Source organism: Saccopteryx leptura, chromosome 7 (genome assembly GCF_036850995.1).
Source record: "Saccopteryx leptura isolate mSacLep1 chromosome 7, mSacLep1_pri_phased_curated, whole genome shotgun sequence".
Lineage (NCBI taxonomy): Eukaryota > Metazoa > Chordata > Mammalia > Chiroptera > Emballonuridae > Saccopteryx > Saccopteryx leptura.
The window spans coordinates 112,382,979-112,405,095 of NC_089509.1; the positions used below are offsets into that span (position 1 = coordinate 112,382,979).

Here is a 22,117-nt window from a genome sequence, read left to right on the forward strand (position 1 = left end):
CCGCAAATGAAGTTTTTAAAAATAAGCAACATAAGAGAAAACTGGGCAAAGGTAAGTCCAGGCAATTCAAGAGAAATATTTTGCCTCTTTCTTTTTTTTTTTTCATTTTTCTGAAGCTGGAAACGGGGAAAGACAGTCAGACAGACTCCCGCATGTGCCCGACCGGGATCCACCCGGCACGCCCACCATGGGGCGACGCTCTGCCCACCAGGGGGCGATGCTCTGCCCATCCTGGGCGTCACCATATTGCGACCAGAGCCACTCTAGCGCCTGGGGCAGAGGCCACAGAGCCATCCCCAGCACCCGGGCCATCTTTGCTCCAATGGAGCCTTGGCTGCGGGAGGGGAAGAGAGAGACAGAGAGGAAAGCGCGGCGGAGGGGTGGAGAAGCAAATGGGCGCCTCTCCCGTGTGCCCTGGTCGGGAATCGAACCCGGGTCCTCCGCACGCCAGGCCGACGCTCTACCGCTGAGCCAACCGGCCAAGGCCTGCCTCTTTCATAATTTCAAAACGGCAAAGAGAACCAATCAGATACCATGTTTTAGCTATCAATTAACACACAGAAATAAATTAAAATCTAGAATACCAGTATGGTCAAAAATGTGGGTGAACAAGCATTCTCTTATGCTGATAGTAAATATGCAAAAATGTTCAGCCTTTTTGAATGGCAATTAAGCAAAACTTATTAGAAATGTTTAATGTATACAACTTTTGACATACATACACACATTTACATCATTGTATATATCCTATATGTTATATGTATATATATCGGTAGTCACTGCAACATTATTTATCATGGAAACAATGTGCTTCAGGAAGGACTGAATACATAAATACAATGGAATACTATTCAGCCATCAAGAAGAAGGTGTCTGCTTTCTGTTTTAAGACATGATAATGTGTTCCAATAGATTAAGAAAAATATTGCAAAACAGTATGCATCGAATGATTTAATTTTTATATAAAATTGCTGCATGGATATCTGAGTATTTATACATGCTTCGTATATGTTTACGTGGACAGAGAGAAAAATGGAAAGCTACATACCAACCTGTGAACAATGATTACTACACAGGTTTGAGATTAGCAGGCAAGGTGGACAGAGGTAAGCTTATGAATAAACTGCTTTCGTCATATTTCACAGGTTTTTAATGCCCCAACACAATTTGGCAGTTGCCCTTAAAAGGGCCCATAAGAATGTAAAACTATGAACTAAATTAATATTTTACATGTAGGTTAATAAAATTTGCCTTATGTAATTATATGGCAAGAATTTAAAGTGTCACTAGTGAACACTTCAGAACGAAGCTGGGAATCGGAGCAGGAATTAGCCTTTGGGGTAAGGTTGCCAGATTTAGCAAATTAAAAATACTGAACTTCCAGTTAAATTTGAACTTCAGAAAAATAATGCACAATATTTGGGACATATGGGGGGGAGTTCATTGTTTATCTGAAATTCTAAATTAACTAAGTGTTCTGTAATGTATCTGGCACCCTTATCTCGGGGACACATGCCTTGGTCCATGCCCCGAGTCCCCATGCTTCCTCTTCCTCCACCCCAGTAGTTCTTTTACTGGTGGAAAACTTCTCTAAGAATCTCATGGGCCTGACCAGGTAGTGGAGCAGTGGATAAAGCATCAGACTGGGACACGGAGGACCCAGGGTGGAGACTCGGAGGTTGCCAGTTTGAGCGCGGGCTCTTCTGGTTTGAGCAAGGTTCACCCAAGGTCACTGGCTTGAGCAAGGGGTCACTCAGTCTGCTGTATCCCCCCCAGTCAAGGCACATATGAGAAAGCAATCAGTGAACAACTAAGGTGCCGCAACAAAGAATTGATGCTTCTCATCTCTCTTCCTTCCTGTCTGTTTGTCACTATCTGTCCCTCTCTCTGACTGTCTCTGTCACACACAAAAAAAAGAATCTCACGGAACCTGTGAGCCATTCCCCAGGAGGACATATGCATACTAAAGTCTCAGGACTTCTGCAGCTCCAGATTCTCTGTTAAGTGCCCTAGTTCAATCGAAGTATAAAATGCTATCCTGATTTCTGGAATTCCTGTCATCTCACCCTATGCTTGGGAGAACTGTTTCCCCACTTCTCTTCCATGCTGTTCTAAAAACAGCAAGTTCCAAAGGATCTAAAATAGCCAAGCCACTGGGGGTAGGAAGGGAGGCAGGGAGAACAAATTTATAAAGGGCTCACTCACACAACCTAATTTCAAGACTTACTATAAGACTAGAGTAATCAAGAATATGGAACTGGCAAAAGGATAGCTATACCATGTCAATGGAATAGAGACTAGAAATAGGTCCACTTGTTTATGGGCAAATGACTTTCAACAAAGTTACCAAGATAATTCAGTGGAAACTGACAGTCTTGTCATCAAATGTTTCTGGAACAACTGTATACCCATATGCCAAAACTGAATAAAAGCTACTCACATATTGCACCACATACAATTATCTCAAAGTGGGTCAGAGAAGTAAATGTAACACCTAAAATACAATTCTAGAAGAATATATAGGCAAAAAAAAAAAATTGTGACTTTAGGCAAAGATTTCTTAGGATGTAAAAAAGCACAAATTATAAAAGAAAAAATTGATAAGTCATGCTGAGGATATATTTAACTGTTTTCCCATTCTAATACATTCTGTTTTGTTTAAAAAGTAAGGGTGAGTTGGCCCTGGCTGGTTGGCTCAGCAGTAGAGTATCAGCCGGGTGTGTGGAAGTCCCAGGTTAGATTCCCAGCCAGGGCACACAGGAGAAGCACCCATCTTTTTCTCCACCCTCCCCATCTCCTTCCTCTCTATTTCTCTCTTCCCCTCCCGTAGCCGAGGCTCCATTGGAGCAAAGTTGGCCCAGGAGCTAAGCCAGCTCCATGGCCTCTGCCTCAGGCACTAAAATGGCTCGGGTTGCAATGGAACAAGGCCCTTGATGGGCGGAGCATCGCCCCCTGGTGGGCGTGCTGGGTGGATCCCGATCGGGTGCATGCTGGAGTCTGACTGCCTCCCTGCCTCTAACTTGGGAAAAATAAAAATAAATAAATAAATAAAGTAAGGGTGGGTTTTGCTCGACATGCCATATTTCAGAGCTGTCTGTGCCCTGGGCGGACCACAGACACTGTGGTCCTGAGTTCGCCTGGAATCGAGGGAACCCCACCTTCTCCTGTTGGGGTCACTCCCCTCACAGAACGCCTTTCTCAAAGACGTCTCAACCTACCTCTGAACCCCAAAACGAATCACAAAGGCTCCTTTAAATGAGCTACCAGCAGCAGGTCAGGGTCCACACTGAGGTTCTGAGGGCTGCGCTGGCTGGCGTGGAGGAGCTGTCCGCCCAGGACGGCGGACCGGGCTCCCTTTCCGAACCCCGTTCCTTTAAGAACACTTATCTCATCGCTCCCATCCTGCCTCTCTTTCAAAAGCCCCTGCCTTTTCTCTCTGTTTAAGAAAGAACACCTTCAGCCCTGGCCGGTTGGCTCAGTGGTAGAGCGTCGCCCTGGCGTGCAGGAGTCCCAGGTTCGATTCCTGGCCAGGGCACAGGGAAGAAGCACCCATCTGCTTCTCCCCCCCTCCCCCCCTCCTTCCTCTCTGTCTCTCTCTTCCCCTCCCGCAGCCGAGGCTCCATTGGAGCAAGGATGGCCCGGGCGCTGGGGATGGCTCCTTGGCCTCTGCCCCAGGCGCTGGAGTGGCTCTGGTCGCGGCAGAGCGATGCCCCGGAGGAGCAGAGCATCGCCCCCTGGTGGGCAGAGCATCACCCCCTGGTGGGCGTGCCGGGTGGATCCCGGTCTGGAGCATGCGGGAGTCTGTCTGACTGTCTCTCCCCGTTTCCAGCTTCAGAAAAATACAAAAAAAAAAAAAGAAAGAAAGAACACCTTCATATCACACACACTTGAAGCCTCCCTGCAGACACTAAATCCGACAGACCCTGGACACCGCCCCCTGCCCCCTGCTGGTCCCGGGGGCATCGCTCTGAAGGTCAGAATCAGGGACATAGGGAGGCCGCACAGGCAGAGTACACGCACTGCACTCAAAGCCACACCCGGTCACCACGCTGAATGACCCCAGCTGAGTTTCCTGAGCCATAAAATGGAGAATTGGGTCCACTTTTATAAAAGATGGCAGTGTGTGCGTGCAGAGGGCCAGCTCCGCCAGGGACCTTCCCAGCCGTTTGTCTTCATCCTTCCAACCATCCAACTTCCGCAGGAGGAACTGGGGTCAGGAAGGCTGCCCACAAGCTTGCGGTGATGGTGCCGGAGCGGGAATTTTAACCTCTAAACTTCCAGCCGGGCGATCGTGTTTGTTCAAGCTCCCAGATGACTGTAACAAGCAACCAAGGTTGGGCCCCAGTGCAGGGGAAGGGGGAACTATAAAGAAATTCTATCCGCAGAACTCGGCTGTGCTGTTGGGTTTTGTTTTGGGGAGACAAGTTCTGTAGGCCTGCCTCTGGGTCCAGCCACTCTGACCACAGCTGCCACTGAACGGGGAAGAAGGTCGAAAAATACAATTCAGGCATTCTGCTTCCTGACTAATAGCCTTCAGCTTCAGACAGGTTTTCTGTCCGGCTTGATGCTTCTGAAATAAGGGCATAAACAAAACCATTTTGGATGGCACCATGTCACATGAGAGGCTCCAGCAAAGAAGCTAAAAGACAGAAATGCATTTTTGTCAGGTGGCCACGCTGAGAAATGCAACGTTTCCTAAGAATGCACCAGATGAACAAAATTAGAAAATCATTTTGTTCTAATAACACGTGAAATACAACGGTTTCTTTCTTTTATTAAAATCATTACCAAGATTTTGACCAGCCTAATTTTTTTATTTATTTCGAAGGAAAGCTTGAAGTCACCAAGAATTTTCTGAATAATTACTTGTGTGTGTCACAATTAAAAGAACTACATGTTTATCAAAGTTTTAATACAATGATTTTTTTCATCTTTTAAATGTATGTTGCAGCATAACTCATCCTGCAGGGAGGAGAAAGCTGAATCTGTTCATTGACGAAAAACCCTCAGACACTGAATAACTGGGGTCATCAGATTTTATACAGGAAGCCCAGCCCCCCTTTCTTAGGATTCCTTGTATTTGTGCAGCATTTTCTTTTTTTTTTTTTTTCCACAGTGCTTTAAAATTCATTCTCCCATACTTCATTACACTTACTGGAAAAAAAAATTTACCATGGCCCCATTCGTGAACTTCATCTTTTCTATATATAAAGAAAATAAGACAAGCAGTATTAGTCCATTTAAGAGACATGAAAAGTGAGGTTCCAGTATGTTCCATGACTCTCCCAAGGCCAGAGAAAGAACCAATGTCTCTTGACATCTCAGCTAATATTGGACATTGTGTACATATTACAGTGTGTGTGTGTGTGTGTGTGTGTGTGTGTGTGTGTGTGTGTGTGTGTGTTTAAAAAGTGCAGTAAAGACTGATTCTGTCCAAAGAACTAGAATTCTTTGGAATTCTTTGTTGCTGTTTGTTAGCCAACTTCAGTCGGAAGCGTATTCATCTGAAGCAGACCCATTGTTTCAAGTTAGCATGTTTAATCAGAAGAGAGGATTACAGAACCAGCTTAATGAGTAAAATTAACTTGCATAAAAAGCAACTACACAAGCCCCTTTTCTCCCCAAGTGCAGAAATTGACACATTTTCATCATAATCCCAGAGGATAAAATTCCTAGGGAACATGAAACGAAAAAAACAAACAGGTGACTGACGGCTTTGAGTATCTGGCCAAGACTTACTACCTAAAAATAAAAAAGCTTTACAAACACATTATACAAATTCAGGTGATCCCTACCTTTGATGGGTGGCCCGACAGAAGCCAGGCAGTCTTGTGCCACTCGCGGGGAGAGAAAAGCTGGCCCAGCAGCTGCCCAACCTCCGACACCTGCCTGCTTCCCCCAGCGAACCAGAAGGCAGGAAGAGCAGCCTCCAATTTCACAAAAAGTTCAAGTTTTCTCAAACACATCATATACGTATACTTCTTTTATTTATTATCCACTTGCATGTCACTGTGTAACTAGAACCCCACATTCTGCCTCTAATGCAAGTCCTGCTTGGCGGTAGCATATGGAGAATTTGCTGTGTCTTTGTCATTCCTGTGGCATTTCACCCCCAACGGAGCACAGCCATACAAGCTCAGGGTCTGCGAGCAAAATCAGACTCGGGGATCACGTCACGCCCTTTTCACTGATAAGACGCCCAGGCCTTAGAGCTCTAACTTAAGGTCACAAAGCCAAAAATGACAGGGCCAGGGCTGGGCTTCCACCTCAGCCCACTTTAGACGCTATAGCTCTCCATCCAGCCACTTAGTGACCTGGTTCAAATCCCAGCTCTACTGCCTACGAGCAGTGTGACCCTGGGCCGGTCATTCAGTTTCTCTGTACATCATCTATAAAACAAGACGGTTACAGCACTCGGCCCACAAGCCACTGCGAGAATCGGTGAGTTGTGACTGTCAAGTCCCCGAAACGGGGATGGTCAGTGCTTGAGAAAAGTTAGCAACTACCACCCCGGTCGGTCATCAGCAGGCTGTCCCTGTAGCTTAGATTTCCATACAGAATCCATGGAACCCTCACAATTCACTATGTTTCAATGTGTGAGAGGACTTAGAACAGATACATTTGAAGTGTTGTATGCTTTTCAGGGCAGTATCAAACTGTGAGATCTTGGATGAGCCGCTCAGTCAAAAAGGAGCTTCGATTTCTGCATCAGACACAAGGGCAGGATGACACCTGTTCTCTCTACCTCACACTGTTAGGTAATGAGCAGAAGTTTCAAAAGAAAGGAAAGAGAAGAGCTGACAGTGAAGGACGCACCACACGGGTGTTCACTGATTCACGACAGTTCCTGTGATCTTCCCCCCAACCCTGCTGTGGACAGCCCACAAAAACAGGATCGTCACCCACTTAAATTTGGGGTTCGATGTCAAGAATAAAAATGCCACACACACACACACACACACACACACAGCAGCAGGGTATGAACAGGTTTCTTGCTCACATAATGAGGCTTTCTAAGGAGGGCAGGCAGCTCCTAGACAGGTCCCCGTTGGTTTGAGAGAGTGGGAGTGAGAAGCTTGGGGGTTTTGCTGCAGATGTGCGGAGGGGACCGTAGAGCATGGCCTGGGACTTGCGTGGTACGAACCTCCCACCGGCACCAAAGGAAAGAGCTCCTAGACTTTGGATCACCTTGCCTGGGTCTGGGTGGGAAGGCAAGAGGGAGAGGTGGACCTGACTGGTGGTGGTGGCGCAGGGGATACAGCTTTGACCTGGCACGCTGAGGTCCCCAGTTCAGAGCCCCAAGGTCACCAGCTTGAGCACGAGGTCACTAGCTTGAGCGCGGGATCATTAATGTGATCCCAAGGTCACTGGCTTGAGCACAAATTGCCAATTTGAAGCCCAAGGTTGCTGGCATGAAACCCCAAAAGGTCACTGGTGTGAGTAAGGGGTCACTGGCTCTGCTTGAGCCCCCAGGTCAAGGCACATATGAGAAGCAGTCAATGAACAACTAAAGTGAACAACTAAAGAGAGAGAGAGAGAGAGAGAGAGAGAGAGAGAGGTGATGTGGAAAAGCTGTCAGCAGTCAAACATCCAAAAACAGAATCAGAATCATGACAAACCCTGGGAGGTAGAGCCCATCTTCAAAGATGAGTAAACAGGACTCGGTCAGTTTTGATCACCTGTCACAGCAGATTTAACTTCTGCCCTTCAACTTCCAACCCCTACACCCTCCCATCAGCCCAGTTCCCAGATCCTGTAAGGTCCTGTCACCGGCTGATACAAGCAGCGCTGCCCGGCCCCACCCGCCTGCGGGACGTCAGCCAGCCGACCCTAGAAAAACTGGAGACAGCTGTAATCCATTTAACCCCGATTAGTGGTTTATGATCGCCTTAACTTTTCCCAAAGAACTATGAAAGAGAGAAGGAAAGGAGAGGAGGAGGAGAGAGGAAGAAAGAAAGGAAGATTTCAGAGTTTGCTTCTAATGTTTCCACGGCTAACATTAGTGTCTTGCAGCTGCGGGAAGGGTAACAACAATCTCTGCTTGAGGGATTCTCTTCACGTGCAGGTAAAATTCCAATTCCAGTTTATCCAGTGAACATGAGGTTCTATTTAGCAACCGCACATACACCGCGCCATGGCGAGCGTCCGTTTCTCTTCTCTGTAACTGCATACGGGTAGGATTTTGTTTTTCTCTGTTCAATGTCTTTATTGAGATGGCCCCTTTGTTCCCCCATAGAAAAGCTCAGTCTCAAGCCTTACTGCAAAATCATGGAAGAGTAAATTAAAATGATCAAGAATCAATTTTCCAATAGTTATAAGGCTCTGAATCATCCCAGTGAAGTTCTTCTGGGTAATCAAGCTGGATCGGGTTCCAAATCTGCTAAGCTGTCCTGTTAGAATTACAGTTACTTCAAACTCGGAGCTCAGCACACCCGGTTCCGCTCCGCCTCAGGTGGGCAGCGCTCACACTAAGATGGCCTCGAACAGGAGCTACACAGGAAACCGGATCTGTTGTGAACTAGCTGGTTCTGCAATATTTATGTACTAGTTCATGACTCTTTTCTGAATGAATTGCATTCTGTATCAAACCACTACTTAGGACCAAAAAAAGTATGCTTCTCAGCCATATTTAAGAAGCACTATAGAGGTCTTTGCCTTTCTTGAAGATTTCTTAGATTTATTCTTAGAGTCACACACACACACACACACAAATCTCAGAGTTGAGTAACATTCCCAGCATCCAGGTGTTGTTCCCATTGACTGTTAGAGACTGTGTACTCTAACCTTCCTCCTGTTGGTCCCTGCCTCACTCTGAATCATCTATTTTCTTTCAAGGATGGGATCCAGACATAAATATAACAGCATCTGAGAGAAGCATTCAGGCTACTTATTTCTTCAGGAAGAAAAACTATATAAATCATCAATCAACACAGGAAATTAGTACGCAAGGTTCCGTCCCAATGTTAGAATGGCTCTAACAGGCATTTCCCCAAAGAGGCATCACGCCCCTTGATCTACATCACACTCTCATCGTGTTCATCTTCATCTTCATCAACATCATCATCATCATCCCCTTGAGGGAGTGAAAGCTTATCGGAACCAGTTAACAAAGAAGAGCACAAAACACTGGGGGGGGGGGGGGGATAAATTCAGGTTGATAATTTGCTACTACCAAAAAAAGATTCTAGGAAACGGCAAACGTTCTGTCAAGGTCAAACTTCTCCATCCCATTTACCCCTCTATTTTAAAAATTAAAACCCATCATACTGTATCATATCATATGTGGACTTTCTTCCCCACAGAAATGAGAGTGCATCTGAGCATTCTCAAAGTAACTCTTGGAGCACTGTATCAAATTTGCATGAAAAACTCCTCCACTCCAAACGTAAGAAAGAACGCATTTGATCCCAAATATTTCCCACATTCATTTGATTTACTTTAATAGTTTATGACAAATTCATTATTTGCCCCTGCCCTGGAAGAAACTTGGGGGATATTTTACACACCGAACTACCAAATCTCCTCCTGAAAATGTTGATGTTAATAGGTTAGTTTCATCGAGCTTTATAATACTTGTAATCCAGACTCATCTATTATCTTCTGCCAAATTCTCTTGGAAGTCCGAATCCACGGACAGCAGCTGGCCAGCCCTCGCCCCGCCCCGTGCTTCCTCGAAGCTTCCCAGTGCCCTGTTCAGGCCCTGGCTGTCCGCCCCTCGAGGAGTGTCCAGCCAGGAGGGCGACACACCAAGCCCCACGCGCAACGTCCCTCGAATGCCTCAGCCCGTTCCAACCCCCCACGTCCAAGCTCAGAAAGGGCTGGTGGCAGGCCGAGGGAAGGCGGCTGCCCTCTGGGCTTCTGGCTGCCTAGTCAGGGCCCTCCAGGGTGGAAGAATGCAAGTACCGACCACCCAGCACGTAGCCCGCCATCCCCTGCCTCCCATACCCCGCTCCCTCGGCATACGCTGGGTCCAGCGGGACAGGGCGCGGGCGCCCCCTGACCATTGGGCTTTCCGCGGGGTCGCTCGCAGCTGGATCCTCTGCCTGGCCACCGCGGGCACCGAGACCACGTTCCAGTGGAGAGCAGCTCGGCCCGGGCCGGGAGGGGCGCGCCACTTCGGAGTACCGGGACTACGATGGCTGCCAGGCCCTGGAGCGGCGCGCCCGAGAGCCCCAGGCTGGCACGGCCGGAGGGTAGGCTGGGAAGCGGCACTTGCAAGGTCAGCCAGGGGTCCGCGTCTACGCGGACCGAGAGGCGGCTCCAACCCTTTCCCCAAGCGGAAGAGGCTGGGGTCCGACATGCCGGAGCCCCGAGCCCGGCAGCGCTTGCGGCCCGCGGGGAGAAGCTGCGGGTCCTGGGCCAGCGCTCCGTCCCGTGCTCGCCACGTCGACTCACCTGGCAATTGGCGCCGGAGACCCCGGCGGGGCAGGTGCAGGTATAGCTGGGCTCGCCGGCCGGAGCCGGGGACTGAGGGCCGGGCGCGGGGCGCGGGGTGCACACGCCCCCGTTCCTGCAGGGCTGCGCGGCGCACGGCCCCGGGGCGGACAGGGGCTCGGCGGGCAGCGGGCTGGCCAGGCAGCCTCCGCGGGGCCCCGCGCCGAGCAGCAGGAGCAGCAGGGCCGGCGCGGGCAGCAGCTGCGCACCGGGCGCCCGGGCGCGGCGGGGCAGCATGGCTGAGCGAGCGGGCGCGGGCGCGGAGCCGGAGTCCGAGCTGGGGCGCGGTGGCGGCGGTGGCTGCAGGAGCGGCGGTGGCGGAGAGAGAGCTGCTCCGCGGGGCCTGGCGCCGCCTGCAGCTGCGGGAACCGTGGTTCCCGGGGCAACGACAGGCGGGACTTGTGGGGCGGAGCGGCCGGGGGGCGGGGCGGTCGGGGGCGGGGCGCCGGGCGGCGCGGGCGCGGGAGGAAAGGGGCGTGGGGACTCTTCCCCCGCGAGGAGTGGGGCCGGAGGAGCAGAAAGGCCGCCGGGGGCCCCAGGAGCGAGGGTGCGGTCAGAGTCGTGGGTGTGTCCCTAAGAACCCGAGCGGGCAGCGGGGGTGGCGCGGGCCTGGCTGGGAGCTGGGCGGTGCTCGGAAAGGGAAGAGGCTGTAGGGGTCGATGCCGGCGGCGGGGCGCACTCTGCGGGGCCTCCAGATGCTGAGCCGGCCGGGCAGGGGCGGGGGGGCTCGCTGCGCAGCGAAGGGAGGGGGGCCCGGGCTCGCAGCCGCCACCCGCTGCCTCTTGGCGCAGAATCGGGGAGCCAGCTGCAGGGGCCGGGGCTCTGCCCCCGCCCCCAGCACACACAGCCCTCCTGGCACACCGCCGAGCCCCGGAGTCCGCACACCCGCTGATCAGCGGGCTAGCTGGGAAGTGACCTCGCGTCCGCTCCGCCGCCCTGCGGCCCTTGTCCTTGGTGCTGACCGAGGCGGCTCCCTGCTCGCGGGCGCGGCCTCGCTCGCCACCCAGAAATGTCTGACCGTGGCTTGTGGGCGCTGCAAGACGCCTCAGAATCAGTGTCCAACCCTGTCGTTGAACCGAGGAGGCAACTGAAGCTCAGAGGAGCTGGACTGGAACCCAGTGGGTCACTTGACTCCCAGCCCGGAACGCTGAGTCTCCTGAAGGAGATGAGATGTTCAGAAGTGCAGGGCCCCGCAGGCCCCGCCAGGACTCACTACAGAGCTCTGTAGGAAAGGAACAGTCACGGTGACCTAGGGGGGCGGGACGGGCCGGCGGGTGAGGGGCTCTTCTGAACGTCGAGGTTAGGCTGAGTCTTGCTTTGACAGCCAGAGAGGTCAAGCTCTGCCGAGTAAATGAAGCTCGCCTTGTCTCTGCCACCTGACCTTTCCCAACCTCTGCTATATGTGGAGGCTCCCAGGTACTTGTCTTTAAGATGGCCACGTGAAAAACCAAATGTGACTCCCTTGAATTGACAGTTTAGGAAATTTTTTCAGGCAACACAAAAAGTGTTTTGTGAAAGCTGGGCAGGTAAGAAAGTAGAGACACGCCACAGTCACCCATGCGCGCAGGTGCCAGGTGGAAGCCAGAGGGTGCTAAAAGTCTCTCGTGGACACAGGAGGCACACTGCCCACCCTCTCCCAGCCCTGCTCAAACACGGGAGCAAATGTCAGGCGTTTGTGCCGAAAATTCGTGTGGCAGTTGCAAGAGATCCCTGAAACCTGCTCTGTGGTTTGATGCAGCAGGGGGAACTCACCCCCAAATGGATCCAAACAAGTATTACGTTTTCCCTTCCACCTGCTGTCTTTTATCTGAGATATCCTCTGAAAAAAAAAAAAAAGAAAAAAAAAATCCTAATTTTGTGCCACGCCAGCACCCTCTGCTGGTACTAGCCTCCTCATTCAGGTGTTCTTCCACCTTCTGTGCCCCTGGAGTATGCATTCTGTTTTGGCATTAACTTCTCTTAATTTAAATCCTGGGATAATAGACTAGTGCTCACTCACTCCCACAACACACAAACACACATACACACACGAAGCAAAATAAAGTGTAAGAAAAGTTGTGAACCCATAAAGATCACACTTCAGTTCAGCTTTTATTTTAGTCTATCTTTAATCTTCTAAGGGCATATTATGGAGGAGACAACACAAGACTATTTCATTTTTCTCCAAGCTTCCAAGCTGAAAAGGAAAAGTACATCTCTTACCCCATTACTAATAAGTGGAGCCATATGATTAGTTCTGGACAATAAAACATGAAATTGTATGCCTAGACCCCAAAATACCCCCTCACTAAATATCAGGGGGTGTTCACTATGATTCGTACTGTTGTCTTGGAGAAGTAGGTCTCTTCTGTGGTTCTGAAAGTTGATTTGATACTTGGCTGACAGTTTCCAACCATCTGTAAGACCCCCAAATACCCAACTAAAGAGTCCAACTAGCCTGACCTGTGGTGGTGCAGTGGATAAAGTGTCAACCCAGAAACCTGAGGTTGCCAGTTTGAAACCCTGGGCTTGCCCAGTCAGGGCACATATGGAAGTTGATATTTCCTGCTCTTCCCCCCCCCTTCTCTCTCTCTCTCTCTCTCTCTTTCTCTCTCCTCTCTCTATAAAAATGAATAAATAAAATCTATTTTAAAAAAGAGTCTAACTAATTAATATATTACCTTGTCTTTTAACAGAAGTTTTTAAAGCCTGACCAGGCAGTGGTGCAGTGTATAGACTAGAGCATCAAATTGAGATGCGGAGGACCCAGGTTCAAAACCCCGAGGTCACCGGCTTGAGCACGAGCTCATCCGGCTTGAGTGGGGACTCACCAGCTTGAGTGCGGCGTCACTGGCTTGAGCATGGGATCATAGACATGACCCCATAGTTGCTGGCTTGAGCCCAAGGTCGCTGGCTTGAGCAAAGGGTCACTCACTCTGCTGTAGCCCCCCTGCCCTCCCACCCGGTCAAGGCACATATGAGAAAGCAATCAATGAACAACTAAGGTGCCGCAACAAAGAATTGATGCATCTCATCTCTTTCCCTTCCTACCTGTCTGTCCTTATCTTTTCCTCTCTCCATCTCTCTCTCTCTCTCTCTCTCTGTCTCTGCCACACACAAAAAGCAGAAGTTATTAAAATAATGAATGTTCTATGTTTAAGTAAAAGCTAAAAATTCACTGCTATTCCAAATTTACAGAAATCAAATCTTTACCCAAACAGTTAGGGCCTAACCCATCTCATTTATGTATGTATGTATGTATGTATGTATGTATGTATATATGTATGTATGTATATATGTATGTATTTATTTATTTCTTTTCTTTTCTTTTCTTTTTATAGAGACTTCACATTAATAAGTCAAGGGCAAAATATCCAAATAGTGTATCCTAGACTTCAGCAAAGAACGTGATAGAATTTCTCATGGTCATCTTCTGGGGAAAGTGGACTTGAAACCACTTACCAACCATAGTCTGAGCATACTAGTCAGTGGAACACTATCAGGTTAGATAAAATGTTTAGGAAAATGCCATTGACTCTCAAAACTTGGCAGCTAATACAATTTATACCTGAGTCAAAGTGTAACATGATCTCAACCAGTAAAAGTGCTGAGCCAAAGTAAATAAAGCGGAGTATGACATGAATGCTATCTGCCAATCCTGCTATCTCTCCTGCTTCCTGGACCTCCTCTGTAGGACTTCCTTAAGAAATGCGCTGTGGTCATATGACTTGCCTTGGCCAATGAAATGTGAGGGGAAATGGCATGCACCACTTCCAGGTGGAAGCCTTTAAATTACAGTGCGTGAGTCATGTGACCTTGGTAACCAGCAAGATTCCAAGAGGTGCAGGCACTGAGTCCCAGCGATGTAAAATCACTCTAGGTCACACACTAGTAAGTGGCGTGGCAGAGCTGATTGTCCACCAGGAGCCATGCAGCATGACCGGCTAGCTCAGGGGTGCTGGTCCTGAGGGACAGAAGGCTGCATCCAATTAAGGATTCCTAGGCCTTTGGATTTGATGGAACAGAAAATGTTCAAGAATCCCAGTTTGGCTTGTCTCTCTTCACGGGTCTACTCCAGAGCTGTAACTTAACTGAGTCATAGTGTAGGACAGCAATTTTCAACCTTTTTCATCTCCTGGCACATATGAACTTATTACCAAAATTCTGCAACATAGCAAAAAATATACCTCTAGTCAACTGACCAAAAAAAAAAAAAAAAAAAAATAGGTATAATTTTAATTCATTCACACCGGATGGCGGTTGTTGTGTTGGCAGTTACTATTTTTTTTATTGGACAATTTAAGGGAAAGGAGGTCAGTGCCCTTAACTGAGTAGTCAAGTATTGCAGATTTTAAAAATTCTTGCAGCACAAGTATAACTGTCTTTATTTTTTGCATTTTGTCACAACAAGAGAAGACACCTCACTGGGCCAGCATAGGTTCACAGGCAGGCATTTGGGAAGCGCTGGTCTCACGAAAGCTCCTCTGACCTGTGAGGTTCTCGCACTCTGTGACACTCAGTGTCCTGTGGGAATGCAGCCCTGCATGTGCACTGGATGACCCACAGACTTAGAACATCCTCTTTAGCACAGAATGCAAAGGTTACCGGGTACGATCTCCCAGGGCTTGAACTGAATCCAAACGGGAACATTTACTTGGGGTAACAAATCACCCTCAGCTTACCTGGAGTTCCATGGGCCCTAATACAGGCATCTGTCAATAGTTAGCACTCACCTCCTCCCTGGAAGCATCTCCATCGTCTGCAGCCGTCGACAAGTGGGACCCTATGCCTCTCCCTGCACCCAGAGTTGCCTGGGCAGAGTGCCATCATTACTACTGCCCCTTTCTACATTCAGTTACCCTTTAAGGGGACCAAGGAACATTCCTGCCCACTGCAGAAGGTGGACCATGACGGCAGATTGCAGCTGAAGTTGGCTTGAAAGAAAAAGTAGGCCACACAACCCAGAGGGAAGGGACGCTATTCTGGGTGACAATTTTCTGCCATGGAGAACAGCACCAAAGAGCCTACTCTGACCACAACACTTATACCAGGACCCATGATGGTGTTGAACAAATTACTCAGTGTCTTTGACCTTGAGATGCCACATAATATGGAGATCGAAATCCCTATGCTGGAGGAGGTCCTCAAACCGCTGTGTCCGTGGGTTGACCCATGAGCTGGACCTGGGTAACTGGAAGCCCCTAAGCCCCTGTCTTCTCATTGGAATGATTGGTCCAGCCCACTGTTCCCATAGCCGGAGCTGTTCCAAGGACATAGCCCCAGCTTTCTGTATGTCAATCAGACCTCAATAAAGTGGTTTGATAAATAAATAGACAGACAGAGAGATAGATAGACAGACAGACAGATCAGAAACTCACCATACCCTCAGATCCAAGAGAAGTCAGATGACCTAGGCCTGAGCATTCCTCTGGTGACAGAGGTTGGTTTAGAAATGGTCATATGATTGCAGTCACAGTCTTGTTTTTCTAAAGTATATAAACTGCTGACACTACAACTCAACAAAGCTAGCAGACACACACACACAAATTGATGTAAACATCCTTTCAAATTTTGTAAAATGATCCAGCAAATGATTAAAAATTAATATATAATGACCATGTAGGGTATATTGCCAGAATAAAAGCATCATTAAATGTGAGAAAATCTATTCACCTATATTAATAGATTTAAGGAAGAAAAATCCTATGATCTTCTTCATAAGTGCTGAAAAGACATTTGGTAAAATTCAATATACATTCTTTATAAAATTTCCAATAAAATGAGAAAAGATGGAAACTTTTTTATCATAATGCAACATATTTATCTCAGCCCAAAAGTCAGCATCATATTTAATGAAGGTTTACTAGAAATAACTCATTACAGTTGAAAGTAAGACAGTGATACTCACCATTATCATTATCTTTTAATATTGTCCTTGAAGTTATTAGCCCAAGCCAGTGTTCAAAAGGAAATTTAAAGACTTAAAATTGGAAAAGAAGTGCCCTGGCCCGTTGGCTCAGTGGTAGAGCGTCGGCCTGGCGTGCAGGAGTCCTGGGTTCGATTCCCGGCCAGGGCACACAGGAGAAGCGCCCATCTGCTTCTCCACCCCTCCCCCTCTCCTTCCTCTCTGTCTCTCTCTTCCCCTCCCGCAGCCAGGGCTCCATTGGAGCAAAATTTGCCTGGGCACTGAGGTTGGCTCCATGGCCTCTGCCTCAGGCGCTAGAATGGCTCTGATTGTGGCAGAGCGATGCCCCAGATGGGCAGAGCATTGCCCCCTGGTGGGCATGCCTGGTGGATCCCGGTCAGGTGTATGCAGGAGTCTGTCTGACTGCCTCCCCGTTTCCAGCTTCAGAAAAGTACAAAAAAAAAATTGGAAAAGAAGTAAAATGATTATATGCAGGTAACGATTCCATATCCAGAGAACCCAACTAAAATTATATTATAAAAAATATTTAAAAATTCTTTATATCTGGGTACAAAATAAATATACAGAACCAAAACTTCCTGTCTGCAAACAACAAACAGCCAATAGATAGGGACATGAGGAATTCCCATTTACATTAGGAGCAAAAGAGAGAAAACCTAGTAATAAACATGGTGAGAAGGTGAACTAGCTATTGAAGGAAACATTAAAAGATTAGTGATGAATGCAAAAGAGTCTTGAACAGGTATCAGTGAACACCATGAACTTGGAGAGAAAGACTTAACATTATAAAATATAAACGTTCCTACACTAATCCATAAATTTAACATAAGAAATAAATTTACCCATAAGTTTTAGACATGAGATTAGATCAGCTGATGCTAAAACTTCACTTAGTAAAATAAGCAATCTAGGGGAGCCAGGAAACTTTGGAACAAGAAGGCAATGAGGTAGGACTCACGCTACAAGGCAGTAAAACTTACAATAAAACTACAACGACTGCAACAGCTTGGTACATTAAATGGACAGACAAATCTATGGAACAGATGAGGGAGTCCAGAGACACGACTAAATCTTCGTGAAAATGCAGTATATGCTCTGAGCTGGATGGATCGCTCAATACATTGAAGCAACGGAGCCACCATGTGAAAAAAATTAATAATAGTATTGAATGCATACCTCACAACTTATACCTAAATCAACTGCAAGGGGACCAAAAATTTAAACGCAACCCCCCCCCAAAAAAAAGATACCCAAGGAAAGTACAGAAAGAAATCAACGCAGAATGTTTTTACCATCGTGGAGTGTGACACGTGGCCAGAAGCTGTTGAAAAAAGATCAAAACATTTGTCAGCATAGAATTCCAAAATTTCACATGGCAAAAATCACCATCTGCGAAGTGAAAACACTGAGATAAACATTTGCGACTTCCATCACAATCAAAGGGCTAATTGCTACGAGTAAAACAGCCCTTCCCAAAAAGTGTCCTTGGAGTCGCTGGTTCCTTTGGATACTTGCTGGGTGACTACGTAGAGGTGACCAGCTTCATTGTGCACAGCAGGATATGCATGTATAATTTTAATGGCCAGTGTCAGACGGCCTCCTCGGAGATTCCACCAATCCGTTCCCACCAGGAACGTGTAGGACTCCATTATTTTCCCCGCCGTGAAATTTTTATCAAACTTTGTGAACTTTGGAAATGTAAATGGATGGAAAAAAATTCTCCATATAGTTTTCAAGTATATTTCTCATTCAGAGTCAAAGTGGGCAGCTTTTCATATACTTCAGAGACATCTGTATTTTCTTTTCTGTGTACTGATTGTTCCGAAAATCATCCACGTTCAAACGCAGTCTGGATATAAGATGGAAACTGGCCCCCCACGAATGCCCACACACACAGCCTACTGTCTCCAGTGCAGACTACATTCTCGTGACTTTTCTATTCCGTGGTCTTCCCTCCCATCACTTCACTGTACCAGGGTGCTCTTACCCATACAGATATTCATTATTATACAATATTTGTTACAGAAACTTTCTAAAAGACCCATCAACTTTTATAAAAACCACCAACAGTTTAAGCCCCAAAAGCCCTTGCCTCAAAATACTCACCTTGCTGCTCCCACCAATCCGAAGCCTCGTTTATCAGGATTCTTACTCAGTCCTCACCAAGACCCTGCCTTCAGCCAAACTTCCGATTCCCCAATTCCCTGTAGACTGTAGCTTTGTCCTTCCCCTTCTGGGACCTCGCCAGGGCTCTGGGAGCAATCAACTCAGTCTTGGAGCCTCTGCCCGTATTTCTACTTGTGTTATTAGCTTTTTTCTGACTTGGCAGGGGCTGGTTCATGCCACTGAGATAAAACTAACCAGCAGCAGGAACAGGAGCCTGAAGGAGCAGGAAAGAAGCAGGATTGTGGGCGGTGATTGGAGCTTAGATTTCCCCCACCCACCCACACACCCCCAAGGGAAACAAGAGAATGACACCACTGAATTCCCGTCCTGAGAAGATCACTGTGGATGGATGGACTTCAAAGAGGGGAGAGGAGGAAAGCGATGATGGGCCCTTTGACCCGGGTGGTGCTGGAGGTGGACAGAAGGGCTCAGGTTTGGGATGCACTGGCCCTGGGGTATGATTGAGAGAGAGGGGTCAAAGAGGACCCCCAGATCTGGGTCCTGAACACTGGATAAATGGAGCTGCCCCTGCCTGCAATGGTGAGGAAAGGGGAGGGAGGGCCCTGTGGGGGGAAGGCGCAGGTGTGTTGGAAGTAGAGAAGTAGTTACTTGGGGGTGGGGGAGGCCCTTCACAGGCAGGGATGAGTTGAGCAAAATAAGGGGCAAAACTGATTCAACAGAGACGGAAGTGACGCTGAAGATCGACTTTCATTTTTTTTTTTTTTTTTTTTTTTTCTGAAGCTGGAAACGGGGAGAGACAGTCAGACAGACTCCCGCATGCGCCCGACCGCGGGATCCACCCGGCACGCCCACCAGAGGCGACGCTCTGCCCACCGGGGGCGATGCTCTGCCCCTCCGGGGCATCGCTCTGCCACGACCAGAGCCACTCTAGCGCCTGGGGCAGAGGCCAAGGAGCCATCTCCAGCGCCCGGGCCATCTTTGCTCCAATAGAGCCTTGGCTGCAGGAGGGGAAGAGAGAGACAGAGAGAAAGGGGGGGGGGTGGAGAAGCAAATGGGCACTTCTCCTATGTGCCCTGGCCGGGAATTGAACCCGGGTCCCCCACATGCCAGGCCGACGCTCTACCGCTGAGCCAATCGGCCAGGGCGACTTTCATTTTAAAAGCTGCACCCAAAGTGGTTTGTTAGCTACGTCGAATTATTTTATCCGTGAGAATAAGATTTGACACCCAGATCGCTATTTTTAACCCACCAAAGCCTTTTATTTTATTTGGTGCATGTCGTACATTCCCATCACAGTTCCCAAAACAGTGCCTCTGAAGAAATCTAGATGTCGGGTGTTCACCGCTCTCCAGACAAGATCAGCACCGCAGACGGCACGTGTGCATATTCTGTTTTTGCTGACCGACCACAAGAGCAAGCAACTGTGTTTTATGGACTCTCACTCTTAGGAAGAGCCGAAGAGTTGGTAGCCGGCAGAAGTTTTCCCCTGTAAGTCTCGGGTGCTCCTGCTCTCCTGGGCAGCCTTGTCATTCTGCCTTGTGACCCACTGAATCACCGGGTCTCCGTCACCAGCAGCTGTCATCACGGCCTCGTGTGACCTTTTCTGGGTCAGGGGGGCAACGTGCAGTCTGAGCATCCTTCAGAGAACAGGCTGGGACGATTAAAGGACATCCGTGTGACTGAGCCGTACCCACTGCAATCATCTGTCTCAAGATTAAGCCAATTTGTTTCGAGGCAGATGTCACAGACTGATTAAAAACTACTCAGTAGCAAATATTCCGTTTGCTGCTGAGACGAGAATTAACAGACAGAAGCCAGACAACATTTATGATGAGCACGACAGCTCATCAGGGGAACGAGGCTCCGTCATTTTCCTGACTGGACAAATTAGCCCAGGTGAGCCCGCCCCTCCTCCCCTGCAGACGGCTTCCATTATGAAGTTCCTGCCTCTTATTTACCGCACCACATTATAAAGCTGTCCGGAGTCTGTTTCATTGTCACGGTTATCAACTATGGCGAATTTTAGAAAATCAACTATTTAGGGATGCTCAGCACATAATCCAGGAATCACAGAATATTTTTCAATTTCAGAAAGAATAATAGTTTTTGTGTTGGGTTTTTTTTTGTTGTTGTTTTGGTTTGGTTTGGGGGTTTTTTGGTGCTGACTCATGCTTACATTCTGGGAATAAATCCCTAAAGACCGTGATGGAGCCAGATGCTTTGGAACTGTGTGGTCTGGGCAGGACTTGGGGTGGTGGCAGTGTGGTCAGGGGGGACATGAGTGGCCCACAAGCTGCAGAGCCTGGAGCCAAAGGAAAGCCAATGATAGATATGCATATTCCAAACTGCCCTCTTGCTGTTCCGATTATCTGTCAGACCTCACCCTTACTGGACTATCGCCCCTGAGACAGAGGAATTCCAAGAAGCTGACAAGCCGCCCCAAGGAGGGGCTCCGGACATACCAGGACTTTTGATTCAACACCCACATGCTCGAAATTTTTCTTGACCCCGTATAATTTGTCCCCCTAGCTTGTACTGGTGCACTTCTCCTGGAGGAGTGCCCGGCAGGTCTTTCTCCTCTAATAAAGCCTGCACACCTGGTGATCGAGTGCTGGCTCATTCTTACAGCCAACAGGCAGCATCCAAGGACAAACAGTCCAAACAAAGAGACAATTCAGAGGGCCTGGGCAAGAGGTTAAGTCCCAGCGCAGGGAATGGGCGGGAACCAGGGACACCAGGTGAAAGGAGACCGTCAGCCGCTGGGCGGGCCGCTCGTCACCCGGGTCCATGGTGCTTCTGAGTATTTGACGCGTGCACAGGGCTTCGACTCCCTCAGGCAGAGCGATGCACAGGAAAGGCAAACGGTGGCCCTGGGCCAGACTGCAGCCTTGGCTCCATTTTAACTATACGATCCATATTGTTACAGCTCTACTAAAACGGCTAGATTTATAAAGAGTGACCATGACCGTGGAAACCAGGCCGCAGAGCGGTGGAGACTTGAGGACACAGCAGTGGACTGGCAATCGGCACACCCACTCAGGACAATTCTCCGGTGCTCTCCCCACGTCACACGTAATGTACCCGACGATTTGGCAACTTCGCTGCAAGGTTTTACTCACACCCAATAGAAATGCGGGTCAAAAGCACCAACAGACATATCTGAAGATGTTCACAGCAGCCGTGTGTAGCGGCCACAAACTGGAAACAGTCTGTTCAGGACAGGTGAGCAGATAAACCAATCATGGTGTGGTCACACACTGGAGAATGGCACTGCAATAAAAATAAAGAAATTACAACTCCATGCAACAGCATGGTCCACTGTCACAAAGTATCAAACAAAATTAATGACTGATCCGCCAGTCGAGAGAAGGCGTATCCCTGGGGGCAGGGAACAGAAGAGGCAACATCAGCACACCAGAGTGCGGACGCTGTTCCAGGTCTACGTGGACCATGGTTACATGTGTGTGCGAGAATTCATGGACTTCTTTCTCCTCATTTGTACACTTTGTTGCATGTTCTTTTGACGTCAATGATAATTTTTTAAGTTTTTCTTTTAAGGAGGAAACCCATAGAGGGCGACTTCAGGATCCTGTAGGACATTTCCAGTGACCAGTGACCTCCCCTGCCAACCACCCAATTCTTTCTTCTTTG

General features: G+C 48.5%; 1 protein-coding gene across 1 annotated transcript in view; it reads right to left on the reverse strand.

Moving 5' to 3' along the window:
- DNER (delta/notch like EGF repeat containing) overlaps positions 1-10,800 on the reverse strand; it is a 263,137-nt gene extending 252,337 nt beyond the window's left edge. Inside the window, exon 1 of the mRNA XM_066345902.1 lies at positions 10,396-10,800. Coding sequence (XP_066201999.1) covers positions 10,396-10,671 — 276 coding nt within the window. The 5' untranslated portion in view covers positions 10,672-10,800. The remainder of the gene's footprint in view (positions 1-10,395) is intronic.
- Positions 10,801-22,117: the final 11,317 nt, after the last annotated feature.